At 46.4% G+C, this 27,274-nt stretch overlaps 1 protein-coding gene across 1 annotated transcript in view; it reads left to right on the top strand.

The window, feature by feature from the left end:
- Positions 1 to 275: 275 nt before the first annotated feature.
- Positions 276 to 27,274, top strand: part of GPC3 (glypican 3) — a 145,859-nt gene continuing 118,860 nt past the window's right edge. The window contains exons 1-2 of the mRNA XM_056491238.1: positions 276 to 591; positions 9,484 to 9,645. Coding sequence (XP_056347213.1) covers positions 429 to 591; positions 9,484 to 9,645 — 325 coding nt within the window. The 5' untranslated portion in view covers positions 276 to 428. The remainder of the gene's footprint in view (positions 592 to 9,483; positions 9,646 to 27,274) is intronic.

Below are 27,274 nucleotides of genomic sequence, written 5' to 3'. Positions count from 1 at the left end.
ACCGGGGCGTGGCCCGAGCGGGGCGGGCACCAATCAGAACCGGGGCGTGGCTCGAGCAGGGCGGGCACCAATCAGAACCGGGGCGTGGCCCGAGCGGGGCGGGCACCAATCAGAACCGGGGCGTGGCTCGGGCGGGGCGGGCACCAATCAGGGCCGGGGCGTGGCTCGAGCGGGGCGGGCACCAATCAGAACCGGGGCGTGGCTCGGGCGGGGCGGGCACCAATCAGGGCCGGGGCGTGGCTCGAGCGGGGCGGGCACCAATCAGGGCCGGGGCGGGGCGCGCGGGGCCGGGAGTGGCGCCCCGGGAGGCGCGGGGCCGAGCTCGGCTCCGCTGCTCCCGGTGCCCGTGTGTCCCGGCACGGTACGGCTCGGCACGGCGGGTATGCCCGCTGGCAGCGCCTAGAGGAGCGCCCCGGTGGCCCGGGAGGATGTCGGGGAGCGGCGGAATGCTGCTGCCGCTGCTGGCGGCCGCGCTGCTCGGTGTCCCGGGGGCCGCGCAGCCGGCGGGGGAAGCCGACTGCCGCCCGGTCCGTGCTGCCTTCCAGGTGCTGCAGCCCGGAGCCAAGTGGGTGCCCGAGAGCCCCGTGCCAGGTGAGACCGCTCTCCCCGTGGTGTCATCGTCTCCCCGGTGCCGTTCGGGTGCGGGGCGAAGCGGCTGCAGCGCCTGGAGCCGGGGCGGCGGACGGGGGTCGCTGCGGGACGCTGCGGAGCCGGGTGCGGGTGCGGAGCTCTCCCGCGGGGAGCTGCTCGGTCCCGGTGGCCGCCGGGCTCGGCGCCTCGGCTGTGGGGATAACTCGGAGCCTGTGATTACGTCGCGGTAACGGGAACCCGCTGGAGAGCGGGTCTTTATTCCGCTCGGTTTGTTCGGGGGGTTTTCTCCCCGCGTGGCCGAGCTGAGTTCGAGCTGTCGGAGGGACCGGTGCCGCTGCCGGGGTCCGGTGCGGGGTCCCCGGGAGCTCGCGGTGTCCCCGCCGGCGAGCGGAGGCTCCGCGCACCCGTCACGTCTCTGCCGGTCCCGGATCCGCCAGAGCCGCTTTCCTCAGCGCGGGGTTTGCCGGGGTCCGAGACAGCCCCGCTCTGTGGGGCTGCTCCGAGAGCATCCAAACCCTCATCCCAACCAGGGTCTGTGACAGCCCCGCTCTGTGCAGCTGGTCCGAGAGCATCCAAACCCTCATCCCAACCAGGGTCTGTGACAATCCCGCTCTGTGGGGCTGGTCCGAGAGCATCCAAACCCTCATCCCAGCCAGGGTCCGAGGCAATCCCGCTCTGTGGGGCTGCTCCGAGAGCATCCAAACCCTCATCCCAACCAGGGTCTGTGACAGCTCCGCTCTGTGGGGCTGGTCCGAGAGCATCCAAACCCTCATCCCAGCCAGGGTCTGTGACAATCCCGCTCTGTGGGGCTGCTCCTTGAGCATCCAAATCCTCATCCCAGCCGGGGTCTGTGACAGCCCCGCTCTGTGGGGCTGCTCCTTGAGCATCCAAACCCTCATCCCAGCCCGAGCCGGGATAGTCGCAGCTCCCGGGGATGGGGCTGGAAGGGGCAGCGCGGCATCCCCCGGGCTGTGCGGGGTTCTGTGACAGGGCTGGGAGAGGTGTTACTCTGCTCTGCGGTTCCCATTACAGGTGGTGCCGCCAAACCTCACCACCTACGCCCTGCAAGGCTGCTTTTTGTATATATGCCTAGCTTCTATTTAAAAATGTGAAATACTTCAATCTCTTGCCTTCTGAAGGTTCTTTTGCAGCTTTTTGGGAGCTAGGGAATGCCGGCTGCTCCAGGTGGGTGGCTGTGCGCTGGAGTGTGTGTACACAGCCGGCTCAGTTTTGATGGCTGCGTTACGGAGCTCGGTGCTGTTGTGTCGGGTTCAACACGCAGCGGAGAACGCCTGCCCTGAAAAGCTTATGATCAAAGTATGAAAAGGAAGAGATAAGAGGCAAACGTGACAGGCAGGGGAGGTGCAATGAGATCATCGCCAGCGGTGGCTGCTTTTAATAACGATGTGTTGAGTTACATTTCTTGCATTTGGTGTCGCACAGGCCGGGAGCACAGGAGTTCCTTCAGCAGTGATCGGCTGCACACGGCAGAGGGAGGGGGAAATGGGGTGCCCAGAGCTGGGCTGCAAGGTGCTGTGGCTGCTGGTGCAAATCCCAGGTCTTTTGGTCTGTAGGACTGTAGCAATGCCTCAGCTTATCAAGAGCTGTGAGAGATATGAGGAGAGTTCAGATGTAAGTTCTGGTGAGAGTGTACCTTTCCTATCCCTACCTGTCCTTATGTTCTCTTCCCATATAAGTTTTGACACCTAATGCTCCTTTCAGACTAGCTGCAGGAACAGCATCTCTCCTCTCCCTGTCCCACAGGGGCTTGGTCTCCTGGTTCACTAAGGAAGTGGCACTGGAAATACTTTCCAGTGAAGTGTTTGCATGAAGAGTTGCAGGGAAGGGAAAGAGCTGCTCTTATCACCACTGAATCGACAAATTCTGTTTGTCAGAAGGAAGGGAAGATGTTTCTTTGAAAGTCAGTGAGATTCTTGCTTTCATTCCTAAGTAGCTTTGCTGAGTGTGTTTTTACACACTCCAGGGAGGGGCTGGGGGGGTGGGCAGGTTCCTGGAGAATGACTCCCATTGTATGGAGGGGCTGCTGGGGCTGCCCTGCTGCAGTGTGATTGATCCTTGCCCAGAAATCAGTAGCATCCTCTAGCCTGGCTGTGATTGCAGCAGGTGTTTTTGCCCTGGTATCTTCCCTTCCCAGCAGGGTTCAGCTTGCTGGGGTTCCTCAGTTACATTCTCACTGCCCTGTGAGCCCCAGCTGCATCCCTGACAGTCAGGAGGAGTGAGGAGCCCTGTGCCTCTCTGCAGAGCCTGTGGGCAGCTGGATCAATATCTCCTAACAGGGCTGGTGTTTCAAGTGAATGCTTCCAGCTTGTTACGATGATAAAGTTCCCACATATCAAATCGAAAGTGGATTTTACATTTGCCTAAGTACATAAACTTGATCATAATTAAAGCAATGACTGCTTGCTTATACCTTGGATCTGGCCCATCTTCCATGACTCTGTGTGGTAATTACACTTCAGTGCACTTGCTTCTCCTCATAGCTGCTGCATAAATCTCTGTAATAGGGGAACATCACTCAAGGACTATTTTCCAGGCATCTGTTTATCGCTTTTCTTCCTTTTGTACATCTGTCAATTAAAAAAAGTTTTGGAGTTCCCAGCCATAAATCACCATGGAATCAATTCTGAGAACCTTTCCCTGTGGATCATACTGCCCTGGAGAAACTGAAGCTAAACAACTTATTTAAAATGTGGAATTTTTTTTTTTATTTTTTTTTTTTACACAAACAGAAAACAAATGTTTCTGGGAGCCTCATTTTGCATTATGAGCAGTTGTTGCTGAAGGAGTAAGTAGTGGAAATGCTGGTGATTGCAACATGCCCAGGAGAAATGTCCCACAGCTCAGTTCTGCTGCATCAGTGCTGCGTGGGCTGGAGGGACAGTGGCACAGCAGGCTCTGTAGGAGAGCTCTGAAGGAGACAGAGACCACACTTCTAATTAAAAAACAAACCAAAAAAAGGGCAATTCTGTTAAATGTGAGGGAAGTGTCATGCTGTTTCATGAGCAGTATTGATGGCCTGGGAGTTACTCTGGCTGCAGGGTGCAGCAGGCAGTGAGAGGCTTGGTCTGCTCTGGTCCTGCAGGCTGGGGACCAGGTTTGTGTCACTCTGGAGCACTCTTAGAGGTGGGGAACAGCACAGCCTAACTACTGTCAGCTGTGGCTGCTCCGAGGGGTGGGAGGATGTAATTGATGGAAACATCTCCTCTGGAGCTGGATCAGAGACCCTGTGCTGGGGAGGAGTGAAGGCAGGGTGATGGGAGAGTGCCTTTGCTGGGTTTTGATGAAGATGAGACTGAATGCCAGCTCCTGAGCCAGCCTGTGGTTCTGTGCTGGGGTAGCTTCATGCTCAGTATAACTAAATGCTCTTTTTCTATGTTGCCTGTCCTGGTTTTCTTCCTTCATTTGTCTTTTCTTTGCATAATTTCTCCTATCTATAAACAGCAGCTTGGATTTCCATGTCTCCTGGTCTGTTTTTCTCTCCTCTTTGCCATTTGGGTTTCTGTGTATTGGTGGTGATGAGTGGTGCCTGTGGGTAGAGGGGAAGGGGTGAGCTGGTGCCTTGGCAGGATGGGGACAGGGGATGGATCTCTCTGCTCTGGGACAATGGAAAACTGAGGAATATTTATCTTGACAGAAATATGTGCTGGCAGGTCTGTTTTCCTTCTCCTACAGCAAAGTGTCATTTCCAGCTCTTTGTTCATTTTCTTTGATGGAAGTGAATATGGATTCACCCTAAGAAAATAGGAGATTAACCTTTTGCAGTTGAGGTGTAATGCTTTACAAGTGTCTGGCTGAGCATGTCAAGCTTTCTTCCCTCTTTTTTTTTTTTTTTTTTTTTTTTTTTTGGCAGCTGGTGTGTGCCAGTGTACATTTTAAAACTTAAAAATCCCAACTCTTCCTGCTGGTCTCGATGTGCCTTTGCTCATGAACTGGTTCCTTTTGTACCCTTGCTCCTTTATTCTGTTTTTCCTGAGTGGGACTAATGATGCTCCTCCCTGTGCAGCCTTCCCATTTAGCTTAGCATGGTGGTTTAAAAGCTTAGTTTACTAGATAATTGAGTTTTCTGTTCTTAATTATTTCAGGCCTGCAAGTTGCTCTCTTGATAGTTAAGAGAGCAGGAGCAGAACCCTAAAATTTAGTAACCTCCCCAGGCAGTGGTTTTATAGTGAGATCATTAATTTTATTTTTTTTCCCCCCAGGGGTTTAACTTTAACAACATCCTGAACAGTGTTCTTCCCAGTCTTTGGAATGGCTGTGGGAGGTGTGCATGTGACTGTAACAAATCTGTGTGAGGAGTGGGTGCCCAAAGTTAACTCCATTGATGACAGTGTTGGTACATTTGTACATTTGTTAGGAGGAAACTTCTACTCTGTAAAACCTATTTTTTTTGCTGTCATGTCTTCTTTTAAAAGATGTCTTTTTATAGGGTGTTAGATTTGCATGAGAATCATCTGGCCAACATTGTAAGACCAGGGGAGGAATCCAGAGTCAGATGGCCTTGTGAAACACAAGATGGAATAGAAAATAAAGGATAATTAAGAGTAATAAATATCCCATGAAGTACCCATACTGTTCCAACTTAAATCACCTTTTGAATGAGGTTGGCTTATAATTTATATCTCTTTAATTAGATTTGTAAAGATCAGCATTCAGTCTGTGTTCTGGGTTCTGAACAGTTGCATTTCCTTTTCCTCCCCCTAAATGTTGAGCATTAAAAGGCGCCGACAGATGTACAACCCCCTAATCACGTAATTTAAAAGGTTCTTAATAAAAAGTATTGAAAAAGCTGGGGGAAAATCCACTATATTTAAATGTTGAGTCACTGCTTTTATCTATTTAAAGCGTGATGCTGGTTGTAAAACAATTGGAGGAGGAAAACTGAACCCAAAGCAGCATATTTCTTGTGGGTAATATTACCAAACTGGTGAGTTTGGAGGGTGGGAGGAACTCCTCTGGCACTTCCAGACTGCAGAAGGCGAAGGTGCCACTGCATGGGGGTAGCAGAGCCCCCCACATGGGGAGGAGGCTGCAGGAATGTAGCATTAAGCAGGGACAGGTTCTTATTTTGGCAGTGCCTGGGGTAAATTTGGGGGGAATGTTAATCTGATTTAAGCTGCCATTGGATCTGGGTAGGAAGGCTTGTGTGCACAGCTTGTCTGCCTGTATCTGATGACAGGGTTGGAGCTATCCTGGGATGCTCAAAATCAAAGGAAAATCCTTCAGCCTTGTGAGGGAGTCCACAGCTCCCCAGAGATGATCTTGAGGGTTTATATTTTTGACATTTAATCCACTGAAATTATTTTCACTTCTGCTGTACTAACCACCTATCTGCAGGAATAATTGTACATCAAAGTCAAGTGTAATGGTTTAAATTCACTGCTACGGCCGTCAGTAAAAATCCCCTGTCGGGAGGAGGAAGAGGCAGGGTGCTGCTGAAATTACTGCAGCTTCAGAGTTTATTTTTGTCAGCTGGGAAATTGCTGGAGCATTTACACTGCTGTTCCCCAAGATGGCATAAATGGCACAGCTCTGGTGGTGCCTGGTGTTCCTGCACCATGGAAGGGGCTGCAGCCAGTGGGAGCTGGGTGTCAGGGGGTCAGGCTGCTGTGCTTGGCATCTCATCATCTCACTAATCCTGCAAAGACTGGTATGTGAGCATCCAAATGCAATTTAATTTGAGGGACGCTTCCTTTCCCAAAATGAGTTTGTAGTGATTTATAGCAAAAGCAGAAGGTTGTTTGCAAGGGCTGAGACTGGCATTACAAGGTGTAATGACTTGAAACTTTAAGAAAAAGGGGTTGTGTAGGTTGAGAGATAAAAACAGTCTTAACAGTGCAGGGCCATTAGGCAGCGGAATGGGCTTTGCTATCTCACGAGCTGGAGTATGGCTGGAGGTGTTTGTGTTAGATAAATTCTGAGAGGGGGTGGGTTGGGAGGCAGAGGTAGGATTTGATGACTCACAGGACCTTTTCCCGTGCCTGTTTTTTGGAGTCAGAAACGTGTGGCACCCTAATGCATGTATAGCTGGTGTCTGGTCCGTGGGCTTGCTGAGCGTTGCAGGCGTTGGTGTCCTGCAGGCTTTGCTCAGCCCTTGGGGCTCCTGGGATGCTGCAGCTGGAGTGCAGAGGAGGCATGAATAAACCCCAAACTCAGCTGCAGGTCAAAAGCTTTGTCTCTGTTTCATCTGTGTTGGCTGGGGTCAGCAGGGTGGGTTGGTGGCACTGAAACCTCCCTGGGCAACTTGGAGATGGGAGTGTTGGAGCCAGCTCGCCATCTGGGGAAGCCACACACAGAAAAGAGCTGCCAGATGGGAGCCAGGCCCCCATTCCCCATCCCTCTGGAGCAGCACTGTGCCAAAATCTTGTCCCTGGTACCTTCCAAGAGCCTGCCCTGCCTGTCTTGTCTTCTTGTGTTTAGTGTGTACCATGGTTGTTGGCTGTCTCTGCAAAACATTTTAAGCTGAGTTAATTCCCAGGCTTTTTCCTCCTGCTCTGTGATTGCTCTGCTACAGCATGTGTCTGTCTTTTTACTGCACAAAAATAAAGATCCATTTAAGGGGAGAAGTTGGCTTAATTGCTAAAAAGAAGGATGGGATGTGAGTGGATGACCTTGCTGCTTCCTCTCCTTGGCTTTAACTTGCAGAGACCTCTTAATTGCCAACTCTCAGATTTTCTATATTGGTATTTCCATTAATCATGGAACGATTTTTATTTTATAATTTGAAATGTGTCCTAATATAATAAATGTAGGAGGAAATAAGCTTTGTATTAAAAAGAAATTTATGGACATATTGTAGTGTTAAAGAGACCATGCTAAGCCTTTTTGTGGTGTAAATTGAGTTGGGTTTGACTTTAAAAAACCTCTTTAACTTGCTGTTATATAACTGCTTCTCTCATTAACACAGTATCTTGCTGTTACGTGGTTTTATGGTCCCTTTTATTTTTTCAATGCACGAAATACCTGTCGCTGTGCTCCTCTGGAGTGGCTGAGTTCAGGGATCACTGAGGTTCAGCTTTAGACACTGGGGGGCTGACTGTGTGTCAGAGGGCACAAGGAAGGGACTTGTGTTGGGCATCCCCCTTTGCAGAAGGGGAAACTGAGGCAGCAGGGAATGATGGAGCCAGGATGGGAGTGTGGACCCCTCTCTCCCCCTTTGAATGAGCTTTTTTTTTTTTCAGCAGCAGGGTCTGCACTGGTTAAATCTCCTGTCCCCCATGCCCACATGCAATGTGTGCTGTAGATGAAGTGTTTCATGTTCCTTTTCCCATGCTGTGCCAGGGGAGGGGTAGGGCTGGAGGGGGGAGGATTTCTGCTGTCACTGCTCCTGAGCCCTGACAGCTGGTTTTCCCTTGGCACTGTGCACGACTCTTCTTCAGGAGGCACACGATTGAACTGACATTAATATTAATCCTGTTCTTCTAGACTACACTTGCAAAAGTGGCTTTTGACACTTTGTAGTAATTAGGGAGAGGGTGGATGTGGTAGAAGACTCTTGTGAAGGAGAGAAGACAGGAACCTGAAAGGATGCATAATCCTTCCAGAGCAAAGATAGAAATTACCAAAGTAGCTTTTATAGAGGGGAAAAACCCTCTATAACAAGCAGGAAGGCAGAATGAGGGCTGAGAGGGGTGAGGAGCCTTCAGTCTGTCAGGGCTTTGGTCACTGGCCTGGGGACTGCTTCCTAATCCCAGTTCTTGGCAGAGCTGAGCCTAGCAGGGAACTGCTTTTGCTTAGGGCACCATGCAGACAGTGAAATGTGGGGTGCTGGCTGTTCTTTGACCATGGATAGCCTTTTTTAATGGAGCTGGTTTTTGCTATTTGAGGTTTTAAGAGCAGCATCAGATTAAATGTGTTTTGCATGAGGAGAGCTATTTGCTTTGATAAGAGTTTATTGCTCTCCTGGCATGTTTGGGGCCTCAGTTTGCTCTTTAAAGTTGATGGAAGATGAGTCCTTTTTTTTGCTGCTACTTCAGCTCTTGTGTTTCATCTTCTCTTGTCTGAGCCTAGAAAGATTTCTATTTTCTTACCCAGATTTTATTTATTTTTAGCTTTCTTTTCTTAAAGTTGTCTGCTTTCTCTGTGAATAAGTGCTTTGGGATTGTCAAAAAAAGAAGTTTAGCATCACTGAACAGTGCTGGAGATGCCAGAGTAAGTGGTGTCCCCCTGGGTTTTGTCCCATCCTGGTGGATGAGTCAAGGTGCTGCTGAAGAGGCTCTTGCCTTGTGCAGTGCTCAGAGCATCCCTGAGGATCAGATCTGTCCCTCTGAGTGAAGATGAGCCTTGTGCTTTGCCTGTTGGAGGCAGGATGGGATGGGCACATTGGTTGTACAATTCAAAAGTCAGCTAAAAAGCCAAGTAAATCATAGTTGTGTCCTTCTGCCATTACTGTTGTTGCTGGGGATACAAAAGGGTAGAGATTGCAAATAGCACTGTTACATTCCAAATTACTTTTAAGTCTTTATGCCAATCACAAGTCACTCCTTGGTGTACCACATACATTGCTCTGTTCACCCTAAATCCACAGCCTCAAATGCTGTCTCAGTTTTCCACCTCCCACTCTATCCTTTCTGCCTCCTGTGCCTCCTCACTGCTGTGGGCAGCCAGGGCACAGCAGGGTGATGCTCTGCTCAGCACTGGCACATCAGTGCATGGAGTGAGCTGGGCTGGCAGACAAGCCCAGCTCTCAGGGGCCACTGCTCAGCAATCTGGGCTCTGCCTTATCCATCCTTTCCTTTGGCCAAGCTGCTTGCTCAGGACAAATTCAGAAAGGCCATCAATTTGTAATTGCAACCACACTGATGCTTGGAATTGGTTTCCTCTCCTCATTCTACCTCCTGATGTGAATGTCTGCTTTTTCCTGTGCCTCTGCAGGGACTGACCTGCAGGTGTGCATCCCCAAGGGCTCCACGTGCTGCTCCAGGAGGATGGAGGAGAAGTACCAGGCGAGCGCGCGGCTGAGCGTGGAGCAGCTGCTGCAGTCGGCCAGCCTGGAGCTGAAATTCCTGGTCATCCAGAACGCTGCTGCCTTCCAAGGTCAGTGCTGGGGCTGCTCCAGGCACCTGCATTTCTGCTCCTCTTCCTCAGTGCTGGGCAGTTGGAAGAGGCTGGGAGCTTTCTGTTCACTTGTTCTCATGTGTCTGTGGGTGTTATGTATGTGTGTTTATGAGCAGTAGTACACCTGGTTTGCTACATGGTTGTGCTGCAGGGGTTGTCCTAAATATTCCTGCAGCTGTAAGAATGAATGGGAATTTACAGGCTGAACTTCCTGAGGTGCAAGTTAAAAAAAATAAAAAATAAACCATCTCTCTAAGAATTAAAATCTCTGTGCAAGTGTGTCTTGTCTGACTCTGTCAGTCCCAAAATACAGGTTTTAGTGAGGTGATCTGGTTGTCAGCTGTCTGGTTTGAAGGACAGGTGTCTGCCAATAAAGGCAGAAGCTTCTCTTTGAAATGGAGAATGTAAACCCCCTCCCTTCAAATTATTATTATTTTGAAATTAAGGGGCTCTCAGGCAAACACATGGGAATTAGGAATAACAGTTCTTTACTAGGAAAACTAAAATAGAAATGCAGTATTACAAAGAGAAACCCCCCAAAAAAAACCACTGCCAGAGTCAGAATCCAAGCTGACACCCGTCAGTCAGCCAGGGTGTTGGCACAGTCCCATTCAATGGTGGCTGCATCCTCCTGCAGTGGCAGATGTGGTTCAGCTGGAGCAGTGCTCCTGGAGAAGGTGCAGTTTCCTCTGAAGCTCCAGGGATGATGTGGAAAGGTCTGGCTTTCCTCTGGAATCCAGTGGAAAGAAGGTCCCTTGGTGTCCAAAATCTGAGTTTTTATCTGGGTAGGAAAGGCTTGGCTCCTCCCCTGGCTGGAGCATCTCCCAGTGGGATGATGGAATTTTATCAGTCATGCAGTGGGACTGAATGGGCCAGCAGCAGATGATATCTCCTGGAGGGAGGATGGGCTGTGGAAAGATAAAGATGATTGCCCAGCTGGTTTAAAGATGGCCCATTAGCAGAGGATATCTCCCACAGAGATAAGGGTCACTGCCCCACCCAGCTTGAACAGATGGTGATAGAATTCACATTTCTGGCCACATCTTGTATTGCCACCCAGGACATCACCTCAGTGCAGTGCTTGGTAAGATCTGCCCCAGCTGTGTTGTTGTTTTCCACTGTGCAACAAAGTTGGTTGTTCTGTGGGGAAGGTGCCAGAGGCTGCTGGTTCCCAAATGTGATCCCTGGTGCCCCATGGGGTATTGGAGTGCTTGGTGACCTGTCTGGGGCAGCTCTCTTTCTAATGATAAAATGATGGTTTTGTTTGTTTTTTATTTGCAAAATGGAACTTTGAATATTTTTAGTGTGGTTACATGCTAGTTTGTCCCACTTAAATCTGCAATAATTTCTTTAGGGCCTTATGGTTAATGTGCGGTGAAATGATTGCTTATTTGTTGAGTGCTGTCCTGTTGAGGTTCCATCATTCTGTATTAATGGTGTTTTTGCCTGTATTTAAAAAAGAAGTCATGGGCAGCCAAGCATTTTTTCCTTCATTATGATATTTTTGCAGAATAATCGATTTATTTTTGTTTATGCCTCACTAATCGCAAGACCAAGACCTGCTGAAGCCTGTGAGATCAAGGCAGAGCTCTGTTCTGGGCCACAAGTGACTGATGGAGTCTAATATGTTGTTTTTCTCAATCTAAGATCAGATAAATTGCTGAGGAGATAACAGCACATTTTTTCCCCCAGTAATTCTTAATGCAGTTACCATTAAGTTCCAATTCTAATAACCAGAATGGAGTGAAACTAATGAAAGATTGGTTTCCTAGGCACTGGAAATGTGGACCAACTTCAGAAATGGTGAATAACCTGGGTAAAATACAGTGTCTGCCTCCCTCCTTCCCATTTAACAGAACCTCAACATTAGTTTTTATTTTGTTTGGGAATGACACCCTGTGGAACTGCAGGCTGTGCACAGCAGTTGGGTGCTCTGGCTCTGAACTTTCTGCCACTTCTGCAGAGAGTTGAATCCTTTGCTTTGATTTTATTATTTCCCCCTGCCTTCCCCAACCTTTTAAAAACTGTTATTTCCACCCCAGCCCAGAGACCTGTGCAGAGGTTTTGAAGATGAAGTTATTCTGAGAATCCCTGGGATGTGGAATTGCCATTCTTGGTAGTGGGGAAGAAAAGCATTTAATTGAACAGTTTCTGACCACTTCTGCTTATAAAAAAGCTCTAAAGTGACTAAAAATCATTTGCAGTCCCATTACAGAGGAGAAATTTCTAGCTGGAACCATTGAGGAGCTCACTTTAATTATCTTGTATAAAGTGCTTTGGAGTTGGAAAGATGATTCATTAGACTTTGAACACTGTTTACTTTTGCTGTCTTTAAAATTAGTCTAAAAGTTTGTAGAAGAACACTTTTTAGAATAGGTTGATCTTTTGTTTGCTGCTTGCTGACGAGTGTTTTGATGGCTGCAGTGCCAGAGGCTGTTCCAGCCACAGGAATTGTGCAGGATATCCCTGGCAGGGCTGTGCAGGGCACTCAGCTCTTGGGGGATGCTGGAGTGCTCAGGGAAGAGCAGCCTGTGACCACAATGTCCCCTGAGCATCTCCTGCAGGTCCTGGGGCAGATCCCCCATGGAATCTCCCTTTGGGAGCTGGCAGCAGTGCCAGCTCTGAGATGTGCTCTGGCAGGGACGAGAGCTCCCAACATGTTTTGCTTTAGACCCCCAGTCTGGGGACCAGTGCAGAGGATGGATAATTGCACCTCTCTCCAGAGAGGGGAAATGTGTTGGTATGGAAACACAGCTCAGCCACTCATATAAAAACACAAATGTGAAATCCTTCAGAGTTCATTTTAATATTTTTACCCTGACATCTAAAGGGACTGCTAGTCTGACAGGCAGAATCTCACCCAGATGTTATTATTTTGCACCAAATTTAATTTCTTCCTGCTGAAGCTAGAGCAGCATCTCTGCTGATAAAGATCAAGGGAAATTGTGTGGCATTTACAAGAAATCTCATCCAGGCCTATCTGTTACAATGTTCACTTAGCAAAGTTTATTAGATTATTAGTTTTAGACCCTTGGGCTTTTTCTTTATTGCAGTTAAGAAGGAAAAATCCCAACCAAAAAAATCTTCACTAAATTTAAATGCTACAATTAGCTCCTGGTCTTATCTTGCAGGCATTTTTTAAAATTATGAAGATGATTTAAGTAGTGATTTAATCTTTTGGAAACTTGCTGCATTTGACAGTGTTAAAATGGATTGTGGCTGCCTCGACTGCAGTTAAATCTTACTCCAGGATTTTTTTTTTGTAGGTAATTTTCTCACTTTCCCTTGGTGTATCCATGCTGGTACCTGCCTGTGTGGGCACCTCCTGGTTGGGGTTCTCAGCTCTGAAGATGAACCCCATCACCTTAGAACTGCTCATGTGTCTTTTGTCATTTAGTATTGACATTTAGTATTGCTAAATGTTCTCATCCGAACTAACCAGTAGTTAGTGCAACTCACCTGCTGGAGAGAACAGTGAGAACCTTGCCTATGGTTTGTTTTCTCCCCTCTCTTTCTTCTGAAATTAGATCTTTGGTTTGTTCAGTGGGGGAATTTCTGGCCCTGCCACCAACTAGTATTTTCCTACTGAAACAATGACAACAAAAACATCCCTCAATGGATTCTGCTGATTTTCTAAATATTAAATCTGAATAGCTCAACTTTGTGAAAGGTAAACTTGAGCAGGAAAATACCAGTGTGATTCTTCTTTATTTCCCCTTCCTCTCACTAAAGCACTCTGTTCCCTGGGGTTGGCTTCTGTGCATGTTTATCTGATTCCTCTTGCTTCCCAAGCTTGGGAATTTGCTTTTGAATGGTCACTTAATTTCTTGCCCTGCATATTGGCCACATTGCTCTGTGGATAGCAGAAAATGAAAGCTTTACAACTGCTCACTTGCAGCTTTTGTGGTACATTCCTACCAGCTCTCTGTTCAAGGGAAAAGGTACTTTAAAAAGTGGAAAGATGGTGACACAATTAAGCACAGAAGGACCTCTGACAGAAGGAGAGCATCTGCACCCATCCTTTGTGTCAGATTTCCTGGTAATCTGCCCCCTGCATCAAGTGAGAGGAGCAAGAGCAGGGGCTGCTCCTGCACTGTGAGCTCCTGGGGAGAGCAGCTTTCAGGGTTTTAAGTGATTGCTCAAATAACAGAACAGCAGGGTCTGGTGCTGCCTCTCTGCAGCCTCTTCTCTGTCCCAGTCCCATCCTGGGATTTTCCACGTGGTGCAAACAGGGAGCAGCTGGATTGTGTCAGTGGCTCTGCTCTGTGATCCCCCAGCAGTGTTGTAAATTGTGAGATACAAAATGTGGCTTTTTCTGACCCTCAGTCGAGCTGCCCCAATGCTTCTGTGGGTGCAGGATTGCTCCCACCCACTTCCCAAATAGGAAATAGAAAATTCCACAAATTCAGGAATGGATGGTGGGAAGGTTAGGAGTGCAGTATCCCAAACTGGAAAATGTTCTGGGATGCTGCAGTTGAGGCTGGAGGGGTAAATGAAGACCTGTTCTGTTCCCTCAAAGGAATCTTCCCTGCTGCAGGTGGCTGCTGGAAAATAGCAAAAGCTGGATTGGGGGAAACTAGCAGGGGCTACAGAGATTTGTGGGGTGTGTGTTTCACAGTGTTTTCTAGGAAGACCACAACCAACACCAACAAACCTGCCTGTACATGTTTATTTTCTCATTCATGGGAGAAGAATTCCTTTTCTCCTCTGGGAGGGGCCCTTGGTGGTTCTGGCAGAGCAGGTGCTGTGGGGAGGATGTCAGTTCATCTCCCCTGTGAGCTGTGGTAGGATAAAGGCAGAGCTGTAACTCTTAGTCCTACCAGGCAGCTCTGAAGGCTGTAAATCCCCCATTAGGCATAAATGCAGCCATTTTGGTTATTTATAGTTATTTACACTATCCATTCATATCTGTCAGGAGTGAAGGCAGCCCTGACATTGCAAGCTTCTATCAGGTTATCTTTAATCAGTTTAGAGGCACCTAAGCCACAAATATATCAAATAGCCAATCCTAATGTTGGAGTCCTCTAAAGTATGACTGAATTATTTATTTTGTTATGATGAAAATGTCTGGGCTTTATTGGGTTTTCTTTGAAGAACTTGATTCTGCTTGAAGTCTGGAAGATAAAAGATTAGTGATTGTCTCTCCAAGTTTCTTATTCCAAATCCTTCAAGGCTTTTCATTTTTCACAAGCTTCTGTTACTACTTTAGAGTCAAGGTGAGGGAGCTGAGATTTCTTTTATTCTACTAAAGAGGTTTAAGTATATAAAGGATTTTATCTTTAGTAATTATTCCTTGCACAGGTAAATCCAAGATACATTTAGCAATTAGGTGAGAAGAGGTGGGCTGTGTGGTGGAAGCTTTTGCATGTTAATCACCAAGATGGGTCCATTGACACCAGCACTGCCCAGCAGAGCTTGTCTCTTATCATTTGGAGTAGTTTAATACTCCAGTGTCTTTAAGCCAATTAAGTTTTGATAATTCAGGAAGGTCTTTCAGGTGCTGGCAGTAGGAAGAGCCTCGGGTGGACTTCAGCACTGCATTGTTCTGCAGATTTTTTAGTGTTTGTGGGGAGGGAGGAGGTGATATGGGGCAAGTGGGAGAAGTTTCTAACTTGGGAGGTTAATAACTATTTGAGTGTGGAGGGGAGAGGTGCTGGGACTCAGGAGGTTTTGAAGCAGCCTTGCAGTGGGGAGATGTGACCCTTGGGTTTCAGCTGTGCTGTGTGGATGGGCTTGCCTGTCTAACCAGTGTGCAGGGTTACACAGCTTCTCTAAACAGGAGGAAAGTGATTTCAATTAACTGAATTCATGTATAAAATGATGCTTAGCAGGACTTGAAAGTGTCCTGAGTGGGGTGGTCAGTTTAGTAGCTGCAGGTGAAAAGTGCATGTGAAAATGTCAACTCCTGCTTGTGGGCTTGTAAAATATTAAGCTGACATTTTAGAGTGGACTCATAGAATGAATCCATTTATTGGAAGAGAATATTAAAACTCTTATTAGACTTTACAAGTAAATAAGGTCAAGAAACAGATCTCTAGATCATCTTATCATTCCTCTTCCTAATTAGTCCTCTGCTAACTGGAGTCTTGCTCATCCTTCTGTGATGCACCTATCTCCACTGTGACCCTTCTCTGCAAAAGCTTTTTAATTTGTTGTTGCTTTAATATTTTCTTTTTTTAATAACTTGAATTTAAAATAGGGATTGTCTCCCTGGGTCAATTCAGTCTGGTGTTCTGCCTTTGGTGGGGCTTCCTGCCAGATGCTTTGGATGCACAAAATTTGTAGTGGAAAACTATGGTGATACATTTACCAGGTTGAAAATTATGTTCTAAACCAATGATTATGGGTAGGTGGAAATAATGTCTGCATAATGAGAGATCTCTGGTTGTCAGAATTGGTCTAGGGAGGTAATGTTTCCTTTCAAATAACCAGAACTTATTGTTCATAAATCACAGTTAATCTGTTTATTACACCAGCACACGAAGCTGGAAGTCTGGAGTGTGCCATAATGCTTAGCTTTAGGAGCAGAGCTGTAATAGTAGCAGCAATTTCAAATGATTTGAAATTGGGGGATCAGCAAAATGCAGGAGTTTGTGGAGACTCTGGGCATTAAAAATGACTGCTGAGGATTGATGAGTTTCTTTAACAAATTGTAAAATCCATCATGCAGGAGTTAGGGCATGAAACTGCCCTCCTGAGCCACATAAACCATGGCTTTGGAAGAACTGCATGACAGTGCACGATACCAGGAAGGGAGATTTTCAAAGATGTTTGGTTTTGCTTTTGTTTCTTCCTCTCATTTCTCTGCTGGCACAGCACTGGCATGCAGCTCAGTGGGCTCTGGGGGTGCTGGATGGGTTTTTCCTCAGGGGAGCCTCTCAGTCCCATTTCCCACGATTTCCCAAAATCCTGGTGCACCTTGCTCGTAGTTGGAGAGCTTGGCATGTGTCTCCTTGCAGGAGGGACCTTGTTGGCTTCTGCTGCTGTTTCCCTGCATCCCCTTGAGCTCTGCAGTGCATCCCCACACCCATGGCCTCTCATGCTCCCACCTGCATTTCCAGGCATCTCTTGACTGCTGCAGGAAGATTCTGTTCTATGCCCTTTGCAGAGAGTTAGCAGCAACCCTCTGGTGTGTCCACAGAGGAGTGAAATGTGTAGTAGGAGATATCCCTGCCCCCCCAGCCCTTGCTTTTGGGGCTTTCATGGCTTTAGGGGTGCAGCAGTGGGGAGCTGTGTGTGTTGAGATCCCTCCCTGCATTCTCTGTTTCTGCCCTGCAATTAAACACTGCTGATGTCCTTCCCCTCATCAGTGAAATGAGGCTTGGAGGTTAATAAGGGGCTTTTTGTAACTGCCTGTGTGCTGCTTCAGCAGTTTTTAAGCACAGCACTTGGTATCTGGGCTTAGGGGTCCCCAGTTCAAAGTGTGTGAAGAACTCCTGGATTCTTGTGCCTTCTGCTGCCAGGGTGCTTTCCTGCTTCTGAGGGCTGAGGGAGGAACTGGCTGTGTGCAATTCCAGGAGTTGATGCTGCAGCTCCATAGGGGATGCAGACCCTTTGGATGGGGAGGTGTCTGGGCTGGGGGTCTGCAGGGGGGTCAGAGCCTTGCTGGGGTACCTGTGCCACTCCCTGCAGCTCTGTCACATCTGTGTGGTGCTGCTGCTGATAGTGTAGGGTTAAAATGCTTCTAAAATCATGGGAATTGTATACAATAGATTCAGGGGGTGGAAAGAGAGGTTAAATTTGGTAGGCCTGGGAAAGGGAACTAGGCCCTGGGAATAAATGTTGAGCTTTGCCTTTATTAGATCATGTGCAACTGCACCTGTGTAATCATCATATGATAAATAATATGATTGTTAAATGTAATTATTGTTTGGTAATTGAATATAATTATTGTTTAATCATAACAAGAATCATGAAGAAGGATGTTTGGGGGTCCTGATGAAAATTACAAGAATACATGCTTGGATAAGATCAATGTATACAATAGAAAAATATGGGTTTAATAATTAATATATAGTTATATAATGAAAAGGGTATAAAGACACATCCATCTTGAATCCATGTGGGAGTCAGATTTGGGTTTGTACCCCTGATTCCCAGAGCTCTTCAGTAAAAGCTGCTGCATATCATCATCCTGTGATTGTGTTTCTGTGCCAACACTGCCTCTGTCCCATGTGCTCTAACACGATGCTCTGCCTGGATTCCCTGTCAGAGTGTGAGCTGTGAGCCAGGCAGAGAGGGCTCCCTGTTCCTTCATGTCTCCTGCTTCCACAAGTGGGCTGTTCTCTGTAATTACCTTTCGAGCTCCAAGTTATCATCTTTTGATAGTTCAAGTGCTAACGTTCTTTAAATGCCTCCCAGTGCTATAAAGCAGTCCTGTGACATCTCTTTAGCTTGCAGTAAGGTGATATAAATGTCATGTTACCCTTGAATGTGGTATTTATAGAAGTGTTTGGTGCTGCTGAATATTTGTGTTTTATCCTTTGTAGTTCCAGTACAGAAATGGGCACAGCAGCATCTTCCATCACTAGTCCTGAAAGGATATATAGAGGCATTTTCATCCTGCAAAGTGCTTAAAATGCAAACAAGAGCTACTTTGCATTTGCTGGGCAGGAAAGGGGAAAGGAAGCCAGCACTCAGCAGTAAAGGCAGGGGCTGTCTCTGTAAAGAAAACATTTTGCTAGATTGTCATCTGCTTCACTTTTAAAGCAGCAATAAGATCTAGCGATAAAATGGCCAATGGTGCATTTCATCTGAGGGAAATGAACTCTTGCTGAGCCAATTAAACTGTCAATACTCTGTGGTTTCATGTTCCCCTGAGCAGACTGGGTCACCTCAGGTGTTACTCACTCTGACTTCACCACTGATGTGAAATCAATTTTAGCAATTTATAATCTTTCATTCTACTGTGAAAGTATATTAATCTGTGAAAAACACCACTCAGACAATGAGGACAGATGACAGCTTTCCTCACAAGTGAGTATGGCTGGCAGTGCCTCTTGGATTGTCTGGTGCATGGAACCAGTGTAACTTTGGGACACTCTGGAGGCACTGACAATCCAGTTTTCAAGGATGGGGCTTCATCCTTGTCCTGGTTTGAAGGACAGGTGTCTGCCAAGAAAGGCAGAAATTTCTCTTTGAAATGGAGAATGTAAATCCTCTCCCTCCAAATTACTATAATTTTAAAATTAAGGGACTCTCAGGCAAACACATGGAAATTAGGAATAACAGTTCTTTACTAGGAAAACTAAAATAGGAATGCAGTATTACAAAGAGAAACCCCCCCAAAAAAAACCACTGCCAGAGTCAGAATCCAAGCTGACACCCGTCAGTCAGTCAGGGTGTTGGCACAGTCCCATTCAATGGTGGCTGCATCCTCCTGCAGTGGCAGATGTGGTTCAGCTGGAGCAGTGCTCCTGGAGACGGTGCAGTTTTCCTCTGAAGGTGCAGGGATGATGTGGAAAGGTCTGGTTTTCCTCTGGAATCCAGTGGAAAGAAGGTGCCTTGGTGTCCAAAATCTCAGTTTTTATCTGGGTAGGAAAGGCTTGGCTGCTCCCCTGGCTGGAGCATCTCCCAGTGGGATGATGGAATTTTATCAGTCATGCAGTGGGACTGAATGGGCCAGCAGCAGATGATATCTCCTGGAGGGAGGATGGGCTGTGGAAAAGATAAAGATGATTGCCCAGCTGGTTTAAAGATGGCCCATTAGCAGATAATATGTGTCAGGAGATCAGGGTCACTGCCCCACCCGGCTCCAACAGAATACACATTTCTGGCCACATCCTGTACTGCAACCCAAGACAATCCTTAAAATGTTCAAAAAATCATAGCAACGTCTTGGTCAAGCTTTTCACTACTCATGTGAAATTGAGTAGTTTGAAATTGGCTTTATTCCCTCAGCCCAGAACAGGCAGAGCTCTCCACGCTGCTTTTGGTATCAAAGAAATGCTTGTGGCAGGTTTGTGGTGTTACTGCTCACTAGAAAGTGAAGCAGATACGTCTGGTATGGATGGTGGAGAGGTGCTGAGGGATGTGGGATCTTCTGTGTTTGTTTCTGTGGCTGAAATCTTGAGTTTAGGTTTTTATCCTGCGGCTGTGAGGGGATGCAGGCTGGACTGGGATGCAGAACCTGCTGCTGTGTCTCTTTGCAGCCCTCAGAGTGCTGCTGTCATAGGAACCATGGAATCATTTAGGTTGGAAAAGACCTTGAAGGTCACAGAATCCAACCATTAACCCAGTACTGCTAAACCATGTCCCAAGTGCCACATCCACGTGGGTTTTGAACACTCCAGAGAGTTTTAGATTGAATCTGTGATTGCTGTGGTGTGCACAGTGGCTGGGCTTTTTTAGGTGTTTTTGGTGGGTGCTGGATTGTGTCCTGTGTCACACTGGTTGGTCAAAGAAGCACATCTGGGTTTGTATGGGGCAGCCAGGGATGCACAGGAGATGTGAAAATTCCAATGTGTGAAAGTTAAGCCATTTCCATGAAGTACTGCATTTAGGAATTAATGCATCTTCTATGACAGGTTACATGTAGGAAGCACTGCATGTTTAATCTGCTACTATTAAAAAAATCCCCAAAGCTTAATTGGAAAAAAATATCATCTGAATGTGTGCTTGGGAGGAAAACCTGATGGTTAGCAAGTAAAGATTAAAAAACCAACCTTCTGAGACAAGGCAAAACAAAGAGCAGTGTAGATAAATTGCACATGAATTCTTTTGCTGATTAGCTCTTCCCAAATTTGTCATCTTCAAGTCAAAAAAATCTATGACTGAGTGCCATAAAGAAGCAATTTTAAAAGCAGTAGAGAACAGTAAGGCTGCCTCTAGGATTACAGCTCACAGCTTTGGAATTCACTCCTTTGGAAGGAAATTGGTGAGTAACAGATTGCAGTAATACAGTGTATTTGTATTGGTCAAATTCCTATTATGATCACAGTGAAAAATGATGTTCCTTTTTCTAGGGAAAGGAAATTAAATAGGCCTAGTAATCCATGTAAGGAGATTGGTTTACATTAAAAGGAGGAAAGAATGTGAAGACTAATCAGATCAATGCATACTCTAATCTATCTCATTAAAAAAATAAAATCAAATTGCTACTGAATTTGTAAGGAATTATATTGAAATGACACACATGCTTTTACTGCCTTTTAATTATGAAATTATTTCAGTCTGCTCGAGTCTGCCATGTAAGTGGGCTATCAACTGTTCTTAAATATTGGCTCATAAATTCAAAAGAGTTCTTTAAATGGAAGAAAATAGCAGCCCTGGTCCTCCAGCTGAGAATGCCAGCCCAGATCATGACAGGGTCAGAGCTGCCGTTTGTACTGGGAAATCTGTGCTGGTTGATTTAGGTGCACAGCTTCCCTCTGGATGAGGCTTTTAAGGTTGTTATTTATGCTCAGGGAGCTCTTGGTCTCCAGTGTCCGGCTGCACAGCCAGGATCCACCTTCTTATGAGCCCTGTGGGAATGGCTGTGACTTAGTGAGAGCTGGTGGGGCCTCTGGGGTGGCCTGAGAAGGATTTTCACATGTGATATACAGCATTGCCCCCCCTCAGTGGGGCTGTGGTTCTGCAGCCAAGCCTCCTCTTGTGCAGATAAGACATAAAAAAAAATAAAACAGAATGTTGTCTAAAGAGAAAAATGACAAGAAAAGTGCTGAATCTCTTGCACAGCATTTCTGCTTCCAGCAAACACTTCAGTCACGAGGAGTTAGCCTTTGCTGTTAATGTCAGTAAGACATTTTTTTTTTTTTTGCTGAGGAAATGCAGGAGCCCAGCAGTGGAGGGTGATCTTCTGCTCAGGGTGATGGCTGGTGACCTGTTTCTGCAGAAGAGCTGCTCAGAGGGAGGATGGTGTTTGACCATCAGGCTGACACTGCCAGGGACACAGGAGCAGCACGTGAGGCTGCCCCAGCTCACACACAGAGCTGGTTTTGGGGACATTGGGGACAGAGATGGTTGCTCTTGCTTGTGGTTTGGTAGGAGGATGGTGTGGCTGTGTGCTGGGCTTCACCCTCTGTGGAAATGAGGAGGAGGAGGGTGGTGTGCTGCTGAGGGATGGCTGAGCACTGGCTGGAGTGGCGGGGGGTACATGCAGGTCTGTGCTTTGACCCAGAGTGCTGCAGCCTTCCCAGAGAGAGGGTCCCACAAGGGACAGCCTTCCAAGGGGGTGCCCTGGCCCCTGGATCAACCTCAGCAAGCTGCAGCCTGTGGCCACAAGTGATCAGCTCTGTGAGATCAGCTCAGGGATTTCAGCTCTGCTTGCAAGGCCAACACAGGGACAGGGACAGAAATGTCATATGGCAATTCCACAGAGATTCCTTTATTATCCAGCCAGTGAAGGGGGCAGGGATGACAGCTCCCTAAAGAACTGGGGGAAAAGCTGCGGTTTTTACAGGGGAAAGCAAGGGGGGTACCAAAGGGGAAAGAACAGTGGATTACAAAGGATTGCCATGGGCACTAAGGCATGGTGGGATCACTAAAACCCTTGGGATAGCTCATCGTGATAAGGAGGATCTGCCCACCTAAGGGACATCTCTCCTGAAGAGGATTAAGGTAAGTTAATCACAGCCCATTTAAGGGACAGAGGTGTGGCAAGGCAGACCCACAGACCTCCACAACTCCCCCTTGTGTATTTAGTAAGATGTCTTCTCCAAGAGCTCTTTCAAAGCAATGAAAAAGACATGAAGATGTGGATGCTGGTGAGAGTCAGGGAAAACAGCAGTTTGAGTTTTCCCAAGCTACACAAAGGAAAACAGAAGGGAAAGAATTAATAACAAAGTTTAGCACCAGTTGTGGACAGGAGGAGTGTGTGGGGAATGTGATGTTTTGGTAAAAGCATTTTTACAAGAGGTGTTGCCTTCCTTAGACCAATGAGCTTAATTCTATCCTTGGTTCTGGGAACCAGTCTATAAAAATGTGTCTGCTTCTGCAGTAAATTGCTTCTTCTGCTTTCTGGATGAAGCCTGTATTGCTGTATTCTTTCACTACTCCCTAACCTTACAGCAACATCCAGACATAAGTAACACAAGAATTACAACAAAAATCCACAAAACACCCTTAACCAAATATGAAACCCATTCTGTTAATCCCCATTTCCAAGTTCATATATTTTGTTTATTATTCTGTTGTCTGCTACTGGTGATGGGACAGTCTTTTCTCTGGTTCATGGTCGTTCAGCAATGCCTTTGTGTCCATGCAGAAGTGGATTGGATGTGGTGCCTGTAGGAGCAGCCCAACACCTCCTGGCTTGCTGTAGGCTCACATCTGCCCAGCTGTGCTGGGTTCCTGTGGGTGGGACCCAGGATGGGGCTGAGGTGCTGCTGGCACAGAAGGGAACCACACTGCAGGGACCTGGAGATCACAGTCCTGCTGCAGTGCTGGAATAAACACTGCCTGCATTTAGAGGAAGCCTTGTACAGGGGGAAAGATGTGCCTTGAAGAGCACTGTGCTGATGGAGCCTTCATTGTCCTAGGGAATGAGCTTTGTGATTTCTGAAGAAACACTAAAGGTGTGTTTCCATACTGAGCAGCTCTTCTGTGTTTGTTGAGGGATGGCACTTGTATGTTGGAATTTGCAGCAGCTTTAAAGCTGGAGGTGATAATCTACTTTTCCCCCTTTCTTCCTTTTTTCAGAGGTTGTTTAGATAATGGCCTGGAAACTGTATTAGTAACCTTGTACATCACTTTTTGCTACCAGTGAAGAGTAAACAGTGCTTTTGGCATTTGAAGAAATGGTTCATTTTCTAAGAGCTGTGATTCAGAATCTGCTTCTTGAACTAATGGACAGTATAGCATTATTTTTTACTAGGTTGCATAGATTTTTACCTTGAAGATCCTCTATAAAGTGCACTGCATTACTAGTGTTAAGTAAAAGCAAATGCTTCACATCAAATGAGAAGGCAGTGCTTGAACTGGAAAGAGGGTGAAACCCATTTCTTTATCTAGCTTGTGATGCTTCACTGTGACACAAAGCATGAAAAATAATTAGACTCACTAGTAAGTAAATATTTGGTCCTGAAATGCATCTTGAAGATACAGAGCTGGAAGAAATAACCTCTCCAGATGCATGTTGATATGTTGATCCTCCTGGATTCGTCTCGCACCAACAGCTAGATCACAAAATTGTGTCCAGAAAACTACAACATCAGGAGGACATCATTGAGGGTGAAAAGTTCATAAAGATTATGAACAAACCAGGCAATCTCTGCAATCTCAATTTGGTTTCTTATGCATTGGAATACAGCCTTTAATTACAGCATCATGTGTTTTCCCACAAGCTTCTTCCCTTGTGTAAAGGCACTGAATGAATCTCCCTTAATGAGTAATTTTCTTTCTCCTTGTTATTTGATGCCTATTTTTGAGTACTTTTAAATGACACCTAAAGATAAAATTGTTCAAAATTTTCAATTACATGTGAGTACTGTATTTTCATGCTGCTCCATAATGCTCAACACTGAGCAGAAGCACTTTTTTTTCACAGACAGGAAAACCAGAATGCAGAAGGACCCCAATGAAGACCTTTTAAGCTGATGTTCACTGCAGTGTAACAATAGATATTCAAGTTCTAGGTTTTGGGCTTGGGTTCAGCTTGTTTGGTTAAAGCTGGCTTTTACACCACACACCTTTTGTCCTCTGGAGCTGGAGGAGCAAGGTCTTTGAGTATTTCCACTTCAAGTTAATAAAAAGAAGCATTAATGCACCAGACCCTGGACTCTCTTTTAAAAAGTGGGAGATTTCAATGTTGTAAGTATTAAAAAAATAATAAAAATAATATCTCCCACCTCTTAAGGCAAAAGTGATTTGGACTTGGGTGTTCCTGCAGATGCAGCAAAAATGCCCCAAACTCAACTGCACCCCCACATTGTGACCAAAGAGTTCATATTTATACAGACTTGTACAAAATCCTGTCAAAAGCTGAGCTCTGTTTCAAAGTCTGGGAAATGTTTTAGCTAATTAAAGAAAAGGTCAGCAGGATTTCTTACTGTAGGCAAAAAAGGAAAGATAAATCTTTCTTCTCTCCCTTGTTCTTAGAAGCAGTCAAACTGTTTTGGCTGAAATTAAAATTTGCCTGAGGCAGAAAAAAGGCACATGAAGTTGCAGTCCAGATGGCTAGAGCTTGGCAAAATTATAGGTAAGTAGGAATAAGGTCTAGAGATCAGAAGCATTAGGCAACTGTAATAAGCAGGGCTACCAGCTCTTCATGTAATCAGTTATGATATTTATTCTAAATGGCTCTTGCAGAAAGCTCTTGTGCTCTTCTGAAGTGTGATCATTCATTCAGAGATTTGGAAGGGACTCAAAGCTGTAGTTAAAGTGAGTTTGCTTGAGGAATGTGAGAGGGATTTTTATCCTCTGGATGTATGATGTTCCTCTCAGCTGGATCTGTGTGAGCTGTACCTGCTGTGGCCATGTAGATCTCAGGTGCCTGTGATATTGTTTTATTCATCCTGTAATCAGTTTGTTTAATAGAGGAACAAAACAAACCTTGATCATAAGCAAATCTTTCCTAAGTTTGAGTTTATTATTTATTTGCTGATGCATTTGTAAAGAAAAGTTTTGTACCAATCTTGTAAATGGCTCTGCCTCTTTTTTCATTTGGGTTTGTGATGCTGCAGGAGTCAGTGTAAGCAGATTAAGGCATGTGTGGGTATTTCTCCATTCAATACCATTTTTCTAAATCCTTTGGGACTAACCCAGCAAGGGAATTTAGTTTATGGGGCTGAAAAATGATCACCTGTTCAAGAACTTGACTCTAAACACTATGAATGTGCCAGAAAATGTTTAGAATTCCTTAGTGTGCTCACAGGGGAGGAGAAAGGGAAGAAAAGAAAGAAAAGATGTGATTTTATCTGTGACAGGAGCTGCAGAGAGGATGCTGCAGTAGCCCAAGTGTTGGCTCCTGTCACCCTTTTGTGAAGAAAGCACTGCTCAATTCTGTCAGTAATGGTGATGCCTGTGGTTCATGGGACAATAAAAAGTGTAAGGACCCCCAGCAGGCTGTTCCAACCCTGGAACAGGTGGCCCAGGGGAGTGTTTGAATCACTGTCCCCTGAGGGATTTAAAAACCATGCAGATGTGGTGCCTGGGGACACGGTTTAGTGGTGGCCTTGTCATTGCTGGCTCAGCAGTTGGACTTGATCTTGAGAGGGCTCTTCCAGCCTAAATGGTTCTGTGATTTTTAACCACTACCAAAATGTTGAGTTGCTCTGGGTAAGACACAGTCTGCCCTGTTTATGCACATTTTGGTACTGCTGGCCATCAGCTCCAACAAATGATGGAACTGGGGGATGACCTGAGCCCTTGGATCTTTAGGGGTGTAAAACTCGTGTGGAAATGGATCTTTAGGGCTGTAAAACTCGTGTGGAAGTGGATCTTTAGGGGTGTGCAGCTCCTGTGGAAGTGGGGTTGCTGTCCTGCAAGGGCAATGCCTGTTGTGCCCCAGGCTTTCTGCCAGGCTCTCCTGGGGAAGAAGCAGAGATAGAGCTCCTGCTGTGTTTCTGCAGAGGTCTGAAGGGCACATAACTCACTGTGATGTATTTGCAGGCGTCAGGGAGGGTGTTTGTGCACGTTGTGGAGCTGGGGTCGCAGTAAAACAGCAGCAGCTGAGCTCAGGGGTGAGAGGGGGCAGAAATCAGAACTCCCATGTGTTTTTTCTAAAGATGACTCCCTGCCTTGTCCTGGGTGAGCACTGAGGGGAGGCCTCAGGGATCCCTCTGAGAGACAAGCAGAGTCACCACAGCACTTTTCTTCATCTTCTCTACAGACAGCTGTAATTTTGTGCTGCCACCTCTGCATGCAGAGGTGTCAAAGGAGGAATTTAAGGCTGATTGAGCACTGAGTATCGAGCCTTGCCACTCTGCTCTCCCCTGGGCTTTGCATGCCCCTTCTCCTGCAGCTTTCAGCCTGCTCTCAAGGCAGAGGCATTTGGTTTGGTGCTCCTTGTATTAAATTATTCCTGTTTGCTTTCTGAGCAGCCAGTGGCTTGCAGTGCTGGTCTCCCTGGCCCCCTCCCATGCCATGAGTGCCCTGCCTTCCTCTCCCGGAGAGAGATGCTGGAGGAGGTCATGCAGCATTAATAGGCAAGCAGATCTCTGATTTTGTTTCTGCTTATGGGCTCTGACATTTCTGACGTTTTCTGAAGTGTAAAATGTTTCCGAGAAAACAACAACTTGGCTTTTACTGAAAAATTAATTGTGTTGGCACTTTGCCCGTTGTGGTGGGTTTCTGTCAGAGGACAAAGGCACCGACATCAGGGGGCAAGGGTGAGGTGTGGAAGGACAGCAGGAGCATTAGGGAGAGGAAATCTGCATTAAGGTTAAAGATCTAATTAACATGGATTATCAGGGAGCATTGGAAACTCTTCAGAAGGCATTACCTTTGTGCACTTATAGAGCTAACACACATCCGGGTTTATTTGCTTCATAAATTTGTTTTTTTTCTCTAATTACAGTTAGCAGACTGTGACTGTCTCTGCTCCTCTGTGATGTTCTGTGTGTCTCTGTTCCCCTCCATGCAGAGATACACCTTGTGCAGCACAGCACACACAGCTCCTCATGGGCTGCCCTGGGGAGCGTGTGGGGCTAAAATGGGGAAAACCAGCTGG

This window comes from Oenanthe melanoleuca, chromosome 4A (genome assembly GCF_029582105.1).
Source record: "Oenanthe melanoleuca isolate GR-GAL-2019-014 chromosome 4A, OMel1.0, whole genome shotgun sequence".
NCBI lineage: Eukaryota > Metazoa > Chordata > Aves > Passeriformes > Muscicapidae > Oenanthe > Oenanthe melanoleuca.
This window is presented reverse-complemented; position numbering and strand designations above follow the sequence as displayed.